The sequence below is a fragment of the Chanodichthys erythropterus genome, chromosome 2 (genome assembly GCF_024489055.1).
Source record: "Chanodichthys erythropterus isolate Z2021 chromosome 2, ASM2448905v1, whole genome shotgun sequence".
Lineage (NCBI taxonomy): Eukaryota > Metazoa > Chordata > Actinopteri > Cypriniformes > Xenocyprididae > Chanodichthys > Chanodichthys erythropterus.
In genome coordinates, this window is record NC_090222.1 from 3,048,597 (window position 1) to 3,063,915 (window position 15,319).

General features: G+C 38.4%; 1 protein-coding gene across 1 annotated transcript in view; it reads right to left on the reverse strand.

The window, feature by feature from the left end:
* bbs9 (Bardet-Biedl syndrome 9) overlaps positions 1–15,319 on the reverse strand; it is a 104,875-nt gene that overhangs the window by 85,396 nt on the left and 4,160 nt on the right. The window contains exons 3-13 of the mRNA XM_067399632.1: positions 13,352–13,502; positions 13,173–13,237; positions 12,639–12,752; positions 10,436–10,610; positions 5,612–5,696; positions 5,323–5,506; positions 4,907–5,036; positions 2,737–2,918; positions 1,465–1,541; positions 468–521; positions 279–381 (exon numbers count right to left, since the gene is read on the reverse strand). Coding sequence (XP_067255733.1) covers positions 279–381; positions 468–521; positions 1,465–1,541; positions 2,737–2,918; positions 4,907–5,036; positions 5,323–5,506; positions 5,612–5,696; positions 10,436–10,610; positions 12,639–12,752; positions 13,173–13,237; positions 13,352–13,502 — 1,320 coding nt within the window. The remainder of the gene's footprint in view (positions 1–278; positions 382–467; positions 522–1,464; positions 1,542–2,736; positions 2,919–4,906; positions 5,037–5,322; positions 5,507–5,611; positions 5,697–10,435; positions 10,611–12,638; positions 12,753–13,172; positions 13,238–13,351; positions 13,503–15,319) is intronic.

Consider the following 15,319-nt stretch of genomic DNA (forward strand, 5'->3'; position numbering starts at 1 on the left):
ACTTTGTACAGAAACAATCTGAAGAACGACTGCTTTATGTGGTTATGGTCTGAAGATGATATTCAAGATAATCTGGATGGTAGTCAGGAATATATAATACATAAATAATATGAATTAATAACCCAAGGTGAAGATTAAACATTGCAGGGTTTAGAATTACCCGAGGGTTAATCATTTGAAGCATGAAATGATCAAAATCATTCAAAACTTAGGCATTAAAACTAAAACATGGGCATGTTTGTGAAAAAGTATGCTGAAATAAGTAAAGACAGTCGTACCCATGGAGTCCAGCATGAACTGGTCCTGTGTGATGGCCAGAGGAGGCTGAACACACACCGTCATCTTCGGGCTCTGCACCGCAGTACGACTCCTGATCTTCACCTGAGAGTGAAGCACACATTCAGGACATGATCAGCTCAGCTTCAGAGAGCACTACACACGCCATCCAGAAGAAAACCTGCGCTCACCTGGACTGTGACAGAGGGGACGGGCATGCCGTTCATCTCCGCCATGACAGCACACTGTGAGAATTGAATTGAGAAATCACAATCACAACACAATCACACACACTGTGTGCTCAGCAGACGGGCAGAAAGTGTGCACACTATATAGAGACAACAGTATCTGCAACAAAGGTCCATTTAAGACAATCAAAAAGTAAATTTTTTTTTTTTTTTGGGTTAAAGTTTGTCTGAAGTCATTGAGATGAATTATTTATAAATAATTCTACTTTAAAGAAAGCATAATTACAACTTTTTAATCTCACAAATTTGTCTTTTTTCTTACAATTTCGAGTTTATGTCTCACAATTTGGAATTTACAACTAAAAGATCAATTATAAGAATAAATTATATTTATAAAATGTTGCAAATGCTTTGTTTTTTATTCCGATGTCTTCATTTAATTAGTGAAAGGTGTGCGTGTTTACTTCAATAAGGCAAATTTATCTCCAAAACTGAGATAAATGTGACAAAACCTCTCAGGGAGATTCTAGGATGTCCTCATTTGGATTTAATAAAATTTTTCATTTAGGCGTAGTTTTATATAAAGGTAATAGACATCTATGATATGTTTCATCTAGCCATCTGAATGTGATTCACTGTGTGAATGTGTGTAAAAAAGATTCATAAATCAAGTAAATAATGCTTTAAGTTTTAAATAAGTGGTAAAGTGTTGCTTGCTGTAGGGACTTTAAGCACAGCTGCTGATGGAACGGCAACCGGAAGTAGACTGCTAATTGCCGTAGCCAAAGAGGATGGCGTAACGGACCATTTAATCATGTAAAAAAGCAAGAGAAGGGTTGCTTTTGGCATTAAACTATATACAGATACAATTAAAATGCCACATAACATTTACATGTCTAATCTGCTATGTATTAACGACTACAGCAAATCAGCTGTTCTCCCGCAGTAGACGGTTACAGGAGAATGATATGGCATGCTCTGATGAGATGAGTGTTTGTACCGAGACTTCATCCAGCTTAGACGAGACGACGGCGGTCAGACTGAGCTCTTCTTCCGTCTCTGCCCTCGGGAGGATGTCTGGAGAAACATCACACACACAAACACACAAAATCATACTTTTTGTGAACAGAACTTTCAGATCTAGGACAGGATCCGACTTTTTTTGGAAAATACTTTGTTAATTTTTTTAATAATCTGAAATGTGCTCCGACTTATAATCCAATCTGATTTATTCTAATTCAATTAAGTGCAATCACGCAAAAATATATCAGTTCTAGCATTACTATCATTATATCGCAGCTTATTCGTCATCAAACTAATTTTAACATTTTTTGCACCTGTGAAGTTTGCTGTTTTCCATGGATATGGGGACAGAAGTGAAGTACAAAGTCATGTTTGTTTCTCTTTTATTTACCTCTATAATTGCATCTTTTAATGTGGTAAAGTAGAAAAACGCTGTAGATCTTTTTTTTGGCAAAATAATCATTTTTTATGTTTATTGAATGCTGTAAATGACGGTAAAAATCGGTCAGTTATTGTTGATGTAGAATTGACTGGTCTGTGTTCGTACAGAAATATTTTATGTTTTTGTTTTATCTTTCCTCACATTCATGTTTAACACAGTTAGGCAAGGTTTCAGTTTCGTTTTAAATTCGTTTAGGCCTGGTGTTTATAATAAAGTGTTGTTTATAATGAAGGCCTCTATGGTTTCGGTTTACTTCAGACTTTATTTTTCATTCTTTTTCTGTATACCCTTAAATTTGAACAATTTTTATGGAGTGAAGGAAAGTAAAATACATTAAAGTTTGCAAATGTTTCATTTCACTGATCAATATTTTACATTATTTCTGAATGTAATAATAAAATATGACTTATCTGTGTGCATTTTTTCTCTCAATACAATTTTGACCCGGTGCGACATATACTCAGCTCTGGCTTTCTGGAAAATGTGGCGATCAGTATTTGATTGTGATTGTTAGGCTATGATATCATTAATCAAAATCTTTTTTTTCCTGACCACTCAGCCATGGTTACATTAGCAGCAAAGATACCCTGATTAAAAAGGTGGAAAACATCAGTACGTTTTGCTTAAAAATTATGTCAAACACATATGAAGAAAGTAAACAGAGCATAATGTGATTTCCTGCTGACCCAGTCATAAATACACGGAGGGAGTTGTTTAAAGCCCAGAGGCTCGTCTTTGATCAGGCACAGGTCTGGCGTTCAGTTTGGTGTAAATTTGATCTTTATTTGGCTCAACATCTGTGCGTACCTTGAGTTCTGGTGGCCTCGCGAATAACCTTCTGCAGCACCTTCATCTCTGTGTCCACCTCATCATAGTTGACCTCGCGGGCTTCAACTTTGGGTGCGGTGAAGAAGGACGGGTCCGTGCCCATGTAGGAGCACTGGAGCCGGCCGTCAGAGCTCAGCGTCACCACCAAACCCTTCAGCTCCCTCGAACACACAACACAAACACTCTCATGCACGTCTGTCTTCAAACAACAACAATCAAGATATTAGCTTACAGGGTCAAATGTATATTTTAGATGCTGTTGTCCACTGTTTTCTTATAGTCAGTGTTTTTTTATAACTCTTTTTAGTGGAAGTTCCCTAAACTGAAAGTGCTGCACATCATTTAAAACAAAGTAGACTTGTTTGGAAAAGATGGATATTGGCATGCGTCTTATTTGGATTGCTTCTGCTAAGATGAACAGATGAATTTGCATTTGTTTGATGGAGTTTATTTGGACACAGGGGAAGTGTTTCTCCTCCCTTGATAAGCCCATTCGTTCTGCTATCCTAACTATGCGTGGTTGTATGGTTAGATGCATTTTATTATTTATCTTTAACATAGCAGAGTTTGGGAAAGTGAAGGTGTGAGCGGTGACGTGTGTGTGCTGAAGATGTGAACCGAGACGAGTGCAGCAGCTCATTTAGGAGGCGCTGACAGACGCTCTTTTAATGTGAGGCCAGCAGAAGAGAGACGGGACGGACAATGGCAGAGCGACTGACCCGTGCAGGACGGCCGGACAGACGTATCTGTTACCTCGGCGTATGAGAACCACTCTGAGCGAACGGTCCCACAAACACTGAGCGCTTCAAAGACACAGAGCTACAGCTGCTGCATTCAGACAGAGTTGGATCAATTCTGGAATCGACTGTATTTGATTCTTGTGTTTAAAGATTGGAGGAACATATTCATCTAATCTCGCTTTGACTACGTGACATGAAGGCTTTCCTCCTCTTTAAACATAATCAGCATCCATTATCTCTTCATGTAGTCCAGCTCAAAACACTCCAGTGTGTATAACAGAACAAGTCAGTTTCAATAATCGTATGATATTCGACATGTACGATCACAGAATCAGAATTACATCATTACACGACACCGTAAAAGAATGGCTGCAATCAATTTTTTTTTAACAAATTGGCGGCGTCCCAATTCAGAGGCTGCATCCTTGAATGAATGAATGATTCAATGTCTCACTTGTAAAGACTTCACTAGTTTCATTATTGGATGAATCAGCATTTTTAAATGAATCTCTTAAATGAATGATTCAATGATTCACTCGTAAAGATTTGTTTCATTACTTGATGAATCAGCATTTTTATAAAAATCTCTTGAATGAATGATTCAATGACTCACTTGTAAAGACTTGTTTCATTACTGGATGAATCAGCGTTTTTATACAAATCTCTTAAATGAATGATTCAATGACTCATTCATAAAGACTTCGCTTGTTTCATTACTGGATGAATCAGCGTTTTTATACAAATCTCTTAAATGAATGATTCAATGACTCATTCATAAAGACTTCGCTTGTTTCATTACTGGATGAATCAGCGTTTTTAAATGAATCACTTAAATGAACGATACAATTACTCATAACGACTTCACTTGTTTCATTATTGGATGAATCAGCGTTTTTATACAAATCTCTTGAATGAATGATTCAATGACTCACTCGTAAAGACTTCACTTGTTTCATTACTGGATGAATAAGCGTTTTTAAATGAATCACTTAAATGAACGATTCAATTACTCACTCGTAAAGACTTAAATTGTTTCATTATTGGATGAATCAGCGTTTTTATACAAATCTCTTGAATGAATGATTCAATGACTCACTCATAAAGACTTCACTTGTTTCATTACTGGATGAATCAGCGTTTATGAACAAATCTCTTGAATGAATGATTCAATGACTCAAAGACTTGTTTCATTACTGGATGAATCAGCTTTTTTAAACAAATCTCTTAAATGAATGATTCAATGACATATTTTTTCATCAGTCACTTGTCACCACCTTCTGGTGTAATGTTGTAATTTATACAATCTTTATTTGAAGCGGTGTTGTCAGGTGTTTCTATGAAGAATGGAGGTTAAGGAGATCAAGGACAGTCAGGAGAGATTTATTTGGGCAGAAGCAGCGCTCACTTACGGGAAGTTAGCGACGCGTACAGTCACAGGCACACAGGACAGCTGGGCCGCCCACTTCAGTGTCATATCCTGGTACACCAGCAGCATGTTGTTATGGTTACACATCAGGACGTTGGTGGAACCCTCGGAAACTGAGGACAGAAGACAGCTGAGTCAGAAGGAGGAACTGTGTTCAGATGGCCTGTGGTCTGAAGTCAATGAAGTAGTTAATGATAGACTTCAGCCACTTCCACACCAGCAGCAGACGTCCATCTCTCACTTTCCTATAAACCAACAGCCTTCTCACAAACACACACACATCTCCACTTCTGTGGCCAAACACACAAAATCATCTCTGGCAAACATTTTTGCTTGTTTTGAGCATAAATGGAAGGTTTCCATGTGCTGTAGATACGTAAACAGGACAGTGTGGCTCACCTGATGCGTAGGGCAGGAAACAGCTGGGGTTGAACTCCAGTTTCTTCATGAAGCGGATCTGACCATTATCCTTGAGACAAAACAAGTTTCTCTCCCCCAGCACAAAGATGGAGGACATCACTGGAGATGTGTTGGGCACACAGATATCTAGAGCCTCTTCTCCTAACACCAGTGTCCAGTCAGCCTGTACACACACACACACACACACACACACACACACACGGTCATGTCTGGAAGCAGACACACACACACTGGACACAGCAGCACATTCAGTGGTCAAGATACACACCGTCAGTCTCTTCCCTGAGCTCTTGCTCTGCTGATCGGAGTCTTGTCGGGTGTCTGCATCTGTGGCTACAGCCAGCGTCTCATACCTGCATTGAACAGAGCAGAGGACGAACCAAACATAGAGATTCCTCAGTGCTTCAATATTTACTTCACCACAACACTGAAGAAGAAGAAGAAAGCTGACTCAAGGTTTCTTTCAACAAAAACAGGTCATTTTCCAAAAGTTCTCTGACATTAACCTTGTACAGCAGTGTCATAATCTATTGAAATGACATTCAATTCATTGTATTATTAAAGGAACACTCCACTTTTTTTGAAAATAGGCTCATTTTCCAACTCCCCTAGAGTTAAACAGTTGAGTTTTACCGTTTTCGAATCCATTAAGCCGATCTCCGGTTCTGGCGGTACCACTTTTAGCATAGCTTAGCATAGTTCATTGAATCTGATTAGACCGTTAGCATCGCGCTTAAAAATGACCAAAGAGTTTTGATATTTTTCCTATTTAAAACTTGCCTCTTCTGTAGTTAAATCGTGTACTAAGACCGACAGAAAATAAAAAGTTGCGTTTTTTAGGCTGATATGGCTAGGAACTATACTCTCATTCCGGCGTAATAATCAAGGAACTTTGCTGCCGTTCCATGGCTGCAGCAGTGCAATGATATTACGCAGCGCCCGTGAGCCCCTGCTTGCACAGGGAACATGCCTTGCAACCATGGAGACGTTTGTGAGAGACGCTGCGTAATATCATTGCACTGCTGCAGCCATGGAACGGCAGCAAAGTTCCTGATTATTACGCCTGAATGAGAGTATAGTTCCTAGCCATATCAGCCTAAAAAACGCAACTTTTCATTTTCTGTCGGTCTTAGTACCCGATTTAACTACAGAAGAGTCAAGTTTTAAATAGGAAAAATATCAAAAAACTCTTTGGTCATTTTTAAGCGCGATGCTAACGGTCTAATCAGATTCAATGAACTATGCTAAGCTATGCTAAAAGTGGTACCGCCAGAACCGGAGATCGGCTGAATGGATTTGAAAACGGTAAAACTCAACTGTTTAACTCTAGGGGAGTTGGAAAATGAGCCTATTTTCAAAAAAACTGGAGTGTTCCTTTAATTAATTATTTATTTTCTCATATTCAGACATGTCCCATGATTTGTCGCCAGGGTTGCAAAAGCTGCAAAACACGTGATATAAAGCAGTTCATATAATACTGTATTTAGTTTGACCGCTGAAGTGGATTATGGGCCTCCTCAATGGAGTCTGAATGTGCCTTATGAAAGTGTTTTGTTTCAAAATAGCAAGAAAATCCTGTTTTGAATTTGCGATATGACCCCAGGTTTCTACTGAATTCCTCTTGGGTGGGTTTGAGCAAACGCTTATCGCAACGAGACACAGCAGTGATCATTTAGCTCTGAGAGCATGTTCAGTACTGTGTGTGTGTGTGTGTGTGCACGTGTGTGTGTGTGCGCACATGTTTGTACCAGATCAAACGCTGTATTGAGAAATCTCAGTCCTCCACAGCTATCAGCAGGTCATGAGCAGTATTATAGTGAAGAAACATTATATTTCCTTCTAACAGGTTCACTCAAAAATCTTCAGAACAGAAATGAAGATATTTTAATGAAATCTGAGAGGTTTCTGTCCCTCTGTTGAAACTCCATCCCACCAAAACTTTGACAGTTCAAAATGTTCATAAGAACATTGAAAACATAAATTCTAGTCGTTATGAATAAAGCAGTTGAATTCCTGATGGCTTTATATGATGAACAGATCTAATAAGGCTTTTAATCACATATAAACATTAATTAACACAAATAGATAGAGCACATCAAATATGGTAAGACAGATGCACAAGAGTAATTGTATGACATAAAAAAGAACCAATTATGAATGATCTCACGTGTCACGCAAAATCAAATGAGGTTGTTCACATACGTCAAGCTCTTATCAATTCTATGAAAATCTATGTTATTAGTTTAATGAAGTTAAACACTACATACAGGAGATGTTAGGAACTTATTGTTCTTGAGGAGAATGTGAGGAGAAGGTAAGAGGATATTAGACCATTATAAGAAATTTCAGCTACAGGAGGCAATGTCATCAAGTAGAGATCTACTTATTTTTTAACACAGAAAAATTGTGTTTCTGTAGATATTTTTTGTTGAATAAAGATTTCTAAAGACAAATTGACATTATAATTAAATTGGCATTGCTTAATCACATCGATACTAAAGCATTCAGTCATGAACATCCGAGAATGTGAATAAAGCAGGATAAACTCGACACCATCACTAAAGCTCAGATCCTGTATTTACAGTTTGACTGTGCTGTCGATCATGTTCACCACAGTAAAAACAGCAATATTGTGAAATTAATTACAATATAATTAACTCTTTTTCCATTTTAACATTTTTTAAAAAATCTTTGATAACGTCAGCTTACTTATAGACAAGTGGTTATAGGGTAATGCCATATCTCAAGATAATGAACATGCATGACGATCCCTCAATAGTGAGTCTACTCATGTACACTTCAGGCTAATCCACAGACCAGAATGCAACATGATTGTGACATCACAACAACAAGGGAAGGAAGTGATAAAAGCTTCAGCAACTATTGTGATATTAGGATTTGATACGGTCACATGCTTCGATACCAAATGTGTCTGGAAATGAAACATGACCCGTATCGTTTGCACTGCAGCAAAAATAAACAGCAGCGATCAATCGATGGAAATCTGATTTGGATGTAAAAACATTCCCTTGTCAAATCTCTGAGGATAATAGTGTTACACCCAACCTTCCATAATCATCAAACATATCACTTCTACACCTGTTTGTGTCTCTTCTACACTCCTGTACAACAATGACATATTTCAAGATATGAACCAGGAATGATGTATGGAATGCCCAGATATTAAGAGATATCTCAGTATTTTTAAAATGATATCTCAGTATTTTCTGTGATTTTGTGGATAATGATAATTAAACGACACTGAGTGTGTTTTTGTGCTGGTTTAGGTCTGTCATGGACCGCTGACTCACGAAGCTCTTTATCTTCATATTCTGTGCAGCGGTTCATTCACAGCAGTGACAGAATTAACTTTTCCAACAGGTTTAAATTGATTTTTACCTTTATTATGGCAATATTTCTTACTTGATTAAATGTATGCATCATCTTTTATGTCTTACATTTATTAAATAAACACTATAGTGCTGTTCCCAATCAAATTAAAATCAGTATCACCATCTTTGCAGAGGTGCACAGAAGACGGTTCAATGAATACATTTAACCTGCAGTTACACATGCGTAAATAATGTTTTCAGATTCATGTTTTGAAAATAAAATGCTGAATAGTAAAATATGAAATTATTAAAAAAAAAAAAAAAAAAGTGCAATATACTTTAAATATAAAAAGAGTCATTCATCAACTGATTCATTTTAGGAACAAAGCATTTACTTGTGTCCCAGTGTCTATACTATCCATCCTAAACAGTATGTGAAATTAGAATAAGTGTGTCACAAAGAATAGTATGTTGAAAAGAGTATTTCTAAAGTCCCCGGATGGTCTACTATTTCCAGCATATTTTCCCAGTGTGGATCCGTGCACACTATAACGGCTAATATTGACCCACAACCCACTGCGCTTTGGAGGAGGATTCAGTTCAAACTACAAACATGAATAAAAAGTGTTAAAAAGCTACAAACATGGCGGATTTGGTTTAGATAACGGGGTTTGAGTGACTAATAATCAACATTTAACCTGATAAAAAATATTTAATCTTATCAGTGTTATATTTCATCTGCAACAACGTGAACTTTTATAAAGATCCGTTTGGCCATTAACTTTTAAATGCATCATTATGCAAACACATGAGGAGAGTATCCACATGAAAGACCCGTGACTGCAGATCAATATGCTTCTTTCCTCTCCGATATGATAGGAAATGAAATGTGGAGGATGTAAACTGTGACAAAATGATTGACAGGTCAGTTTAACAGGTTGCATGTAACTATGCTACAGAGCGTCCGTTAAAGACACAATTTAATGATGTGAAAGCTCGTCTACTCTTCTGTTACACACTCAAAAGTATGTACTTTTTCTTCACAAAAGGAATACATGCTTTTAGGGTGTAGTATAAGTGAATTGGGACGCAAAACGAGACTGTCTTAATGAGTGAGTCGTTGAATAATTCATTCAACCGATTGGTTCAAAAGGACTGATTCATTTTCTGATAATACCAGATCACACATCGTTAAAACAACAATAAGGGTTATGCGCAACACACTTCTGTATTCTGTAAAACGGGTCGCATCGCTGTTTTACTCAAGATGCTTTCATGCCAAAGACGAGCATAACCGATGTCCATCACATATGCAGATTAATATCTAAAACGTTTTTTCTTTTTCTTCTTCTCATTAACATTTACAGTCTAAAAAATGCTGGGTTGTTTCAACCCATGTTTGGATCAAATATGGACAAACCCTACCGTTGAGCTTAAAAATGTATTTAAAAATGTACACCAAAAGTTGAATTTGTTCATATTTGACCCAAACATGCATTTTTTAGAGTGTAAATATTTAAATCAAATAAAATGTCAACAATAAAAAAGAACTAGCTAGGTTAGCTGAAAAACTTGAAAGCCCATAGATATTGCTGTCAGTTCATACTGCCGTTAACACTTTCTCTGACAAGACCTGTTTTCCTGTTACGATATTATCGCAGATGATATATATCCTGTAAGCTCAATAAGAAAGAGTCTGAGTATGGGGCATATATCCAGTGACTGTAGGTGAAGTGCACTAGGAAGGGCGTGTGTCTGACCTGTAGCACTCCACCTGCCGTGTGGAGGAGACTGTGATGAAGGAGTCTGTGCGGATACAGTAGCTCAGCGGGCCCGGCAACAGGAAGCCCGGCAGGAAGCGTCCGAAGCCATAACTCTCCTGCTCGAAAAACATCAGCATCCCATCCATGGACTGGATACAGATGAAATGATGACCTGAGGAGACGCAGAAGAAACACTCACTGAGCCCAGAGAGACAGAGACACGCGCAGTAGTATTAGGAAGCGGATAAAGCTTCAACCAGGAGCAAACTGATTTCTATTTTCATATTCAAGATGATTTATATGTAGGTCATTATGACCTTAAAGCAGCTCATCCAATCAGAATAAACCTCTGTTTAAAAAACAAAAGGCTCTGAACTCTGAGATACCAGCCATTTTCTATGTGTTTCCCTTTATGTTATACATAAAGAAAGATGAACTCTGAACAAAAGCCCCTTTTAAGACAGGTCTGCTCTCACTTTGTCCCCTAGGAGGTTATTTTCTATGCAGGTAAAAGGATACAAGTATTGCTGCTATCGACATGATCTACAGCTGCAGTATCAGGCATAACACTTCTTCACACTGATTTTTGTTCTCCTCTTTATCCCGTCTCGGCTCTGACCCTGTGACTAATGTTGATCTCCAGCAGAGATGCTGTGCTGCCCTCAGGCGGCTGGTAAGGGAACTGCACTACACAGGTACTAAGTCTAAAATCCTATTAAACAAACATGTGCCACTATATTATTTATAGAGATTCGACTTTAATCGGCTTTCTTCACAAGAACAAGAGCTATCTGAAGACACAGAACCTACAAGCAGATGTTCATTGAGACTAACGTGAGCAACATTAATACATCCAGAAACATGAAGTAAAGTGGATTACACTTTACAATAATGTTCCATTTGTTAATATTAAATTACATTAGAAACTAACAATGAACAATACTTGCAAAGCATTCATTAATCTCAGTTAGTGTTATTTCAGCATTTATTAATACATTATTAAAATCAAAAGTTGTATCTGTTAACATTATTTAATGGACCTGGGGTGACATAAACTGACAATGAACAGCTGGATTTGTGTCCACAAACTTCAACAAGATCATTAAATACTGTAACAAATAATTATTGACGTCCATTTGTCCGGATCCATAGCGTACTGGATGATTACTGACGCACAGAGGTTAGGGGAACGTTCTCCAAACCTACAGGGAACGTTCTAATTGCGTAAAGAAAACTTTCCAGGCTAACCAACAGAGAATGTTAGGATATCTGTTCTGGGAACCACAAACCAACATTCCCAGAGCATTCTGGGAATAGTTAGCTAGGGAATGATTTTTAAAAAAATCATGTACAGAATGCACAGATATCCTGTTTCATTTAACCAATGTAAAAAATGTATTGCTCGTTGCATTGCTTACATGCTATTTTAAAGGATGTTGTTTTTGTGTCTCCTACAACAGATAAAAAACACTTTCATTTTCTCATAATAGCCACAGTAGCAGTGGTTTGAAATTGTTCAAGGTCTCTCTAAACCCCGCCTTTCCAAGAGCTGCTCTGCTCTGATTGGTCAGACAGCCCAGTCTGCGGTGATTGGTCATAACCAAATGCTCATTATCATATCTGAACTCAGCTCCTGATTCACAGTGATAACGATGGCGTCGGTTTACCGTATCAATCTCATCAGCGTCTTCTCGACACGAACAACACGAACCAAACTCTTTCAGTCTCAGACACAACTACAGTGATTGAGGGCGGGGCGAAGAGACGCTGTTCAGCCAATGAAGACCAAAGATGGGCATTACGCAAATTTGTAACAGGAAGTGAGCCTGGAAATACTGACGACTCGTTTCAGAAGAATCACTTCTTTGTTTTAGTGCAATTTGAGCTTTAAAACTTTGCAGACCTTTTACATTCACAAACAGCTATTTTACACACTGCATGAAAGACAATATTTAAAAAAGCATAATAGGGGCACTTTAATGTAAGTTAATGCATTAACTAATGTTAACTAATATTGTAAAGTGTTACCGAAAAGACCTGAACTGAATCCAGTCCATCACACTAGTGATCAATTATATATCACGGGAGAATGTTTCAGACAAACAGCCAAAAAAACAACACAAATAAATAGCTTAATTCAACTCTACATATTTTTGAACGAGTCTGATATAATGTGTGTAATATAGATGACATCACTGACCGGTCACACCCCCAAACGGGCCATACGTCATGTTGCAGGCTGTCCTCTGTAGGTTGTGTTCATAAACCAGTCGCAGCTGATACTGGTCACCATGTTCAACATTACCGGCAGTACCTGAGAAAACAACAGCACATCTGCAGGAGCGCTCACATTCACTGCACAATTTCTGAAGATCACGTCAGAATATGACAGATATTATCAGCTCAGACTGACTAATATTCAAGACCTTAAGTTTAAGAGATATGTGCATGGTAGAACCGAAATGACATTCATTACAAGATGATTAGTTAAAACATTACAAATGCACCTGCAGAATATTTTTTATTGCCATTGACGATTTCTTAAAAATACTGTGTAAAAATCTTTGTTCTCAGTCTCATGTCTTGTCTCGTGAGCTAACCATCTTGTCACACCCCTATAATAATAACTGATAACAGATTCTAAGAAAAACCATGTGTAAAAAGTTGACCTCCAGATTTGCCAAGAGTCATGGCAGTTTCAGTATACGGTATAGGTCTGAATCTGAGAACCAACCTGACACCGCATAGACGGACAGCTTCCTGGGGTGAAGCACTGCCAGATGGAGCAACTCTGAACAGCTGAAACACATGACAAACATTGCCTTGACCAGCTATGAAGAGGAGTCAGACTGTTAAATGTGCTGATCATGGTTGGCCCCATGATGGTCTGCTGACAGCAGAAGAGAGACTTACGAGACGAACTTGCCCAGCTCCACCTGAATGACGGGCTCAGGGAACTGAACCTCCAGCAGCTGCGCGTCGGCTTCCGTCAGCTCGTCCGGTTTAGCAGGGTGTGGAGAGAAGATGCGCAACATCCCCATGAAACTGCCCACTACTATCTTATCTGGATGAGCGAGAGAGAGAGAGACAGAGAGTTTAAAGAGCTTCAGGCAGAGAACAGAATCTGACTCACACCGCACTGTTTACTGAATCACGCAATTACGTAATCTAGGACTGTATGTCAATCCCTCACAGCCTCCGTGTAAACTCGCCATGGCATCTGAAGTCAATTCAGGGGTGTGTTTACTATACAATGACGTAACTCACTGCTTGACCATCGTAGTACGCTGCAGTTTACTAGCTAGTCATGGCTGTTTCGTGAAACCGTAACATGGTTACAGGTGGTGGAGTAATAACCTCTGCTTATTAACTGATTAGAGCTCATAGTTCAAACAGAAAGCTGTTCATATTTTGAATGATGTTTTAGTCGTGGTACACTTTACTCCCATAAGCTACACATGCGGTTCATCGGTTCAGCAGTCTTCTCCACAGCGTCTTTTCTCTGAGACGCTGCTGTAACGAACACGGCATCTGAGAACTACCTCACTATTTCATACTCAGGTTTTCACAACTAGTGATAGGATAGAATATGATACCGCTATGTTAACATTATGCCTCCACTGATGTTTTGCTTTTTACAGAAATAAAAACCATTTAAAGGTGCCCTAGAATGAAAAATTGAATTTACCTCGGCATAGTTGAATAACAAGAGTTCAGTACATAGAAATGACATACAGTGAGTCTCAAACACCATTGTTTCCTCCTTTTTATATAAATTTGATTTGTTTAAAAGACCTCCGAAGAACAGGCGAATCTCAACATAACACTGAGGCCGGGTTCACACCGCAAGCAGCAGCAGAGCAGAAGCAGCGCGTATTTTTTCGGCGCCCATGTTAACAGATGAGAGCGTTTACAGCGCACGCAGAGGCTGCACGGAGCAGGAGCAGAGCAGAAGCAGCAGTGCCGCGAACGTTTCGGCACTGGGTCTATTTTTGCTGCGCTGCTAACGCTCAATTAAAGTGAAAGTACACCTTTGATGGACAAAATAAATATGATTTCACACAAAAAGTGCTCAAAATGCACAGAATAAGCATATCTAGTGTGTTTTAACAAGAATTGAAGTATGTCATGAAAGAAAATCAATATTAAAAAATATTTATAGAAGATTTACTCAATTAAATTTGTTTTTAATTATTCAGTTTGGGCTAAAGTATGGTATATTATAGAAAACTAAACTAAACTAGCCAGAAAATATGATATATAAACATTATTTTAGTTATTACACAGACAGCAATATTGCATACCCAAATCAAACCCAAGTTTGCTGTCTTTTTCGCCGAGTTTGCAGTCTTGTAAACATGTTCATGCGTCAGATGATGTAAAACACAAAGCTTACCTCATTTGTGTGCAGCAATGGATGACACGAGGCTTTTATTTATTTATTTTTATTTATTTTATGTTTATGTGAGTGTTGTACACCTTGCATGTTAACAAACTTTCAAGACTATCAAGTTCAACAATGACCAATTATAAAAACAAATTTATAGCAGTCTTTGTAAAGAAATGCTCACTTTATATGTAGCTTCGAGCCGCTGCTGTGACGCTGTACAAACACTTCCAGTGTGAATACTCACACGTCTCTGCAGCTGCAGTTCACGGTCACGCGCTGCTAACACGCTGCTTCCGCTCTGCTGCCGCTTGCGGTGTGAACCCGGCCTGACTGTTACGTAACAGTCGGGATCATTAATATGTACGCCCCCAATATTTGCATATGCCAGCCCATGATTGAGGCATTACACAAGGCAGTATTAATGTCTGGATCTGTGCACAGCTGAATCATCAGACTAGGTAAGCAAGCGAGAACAATAGCAAAAAATGGCA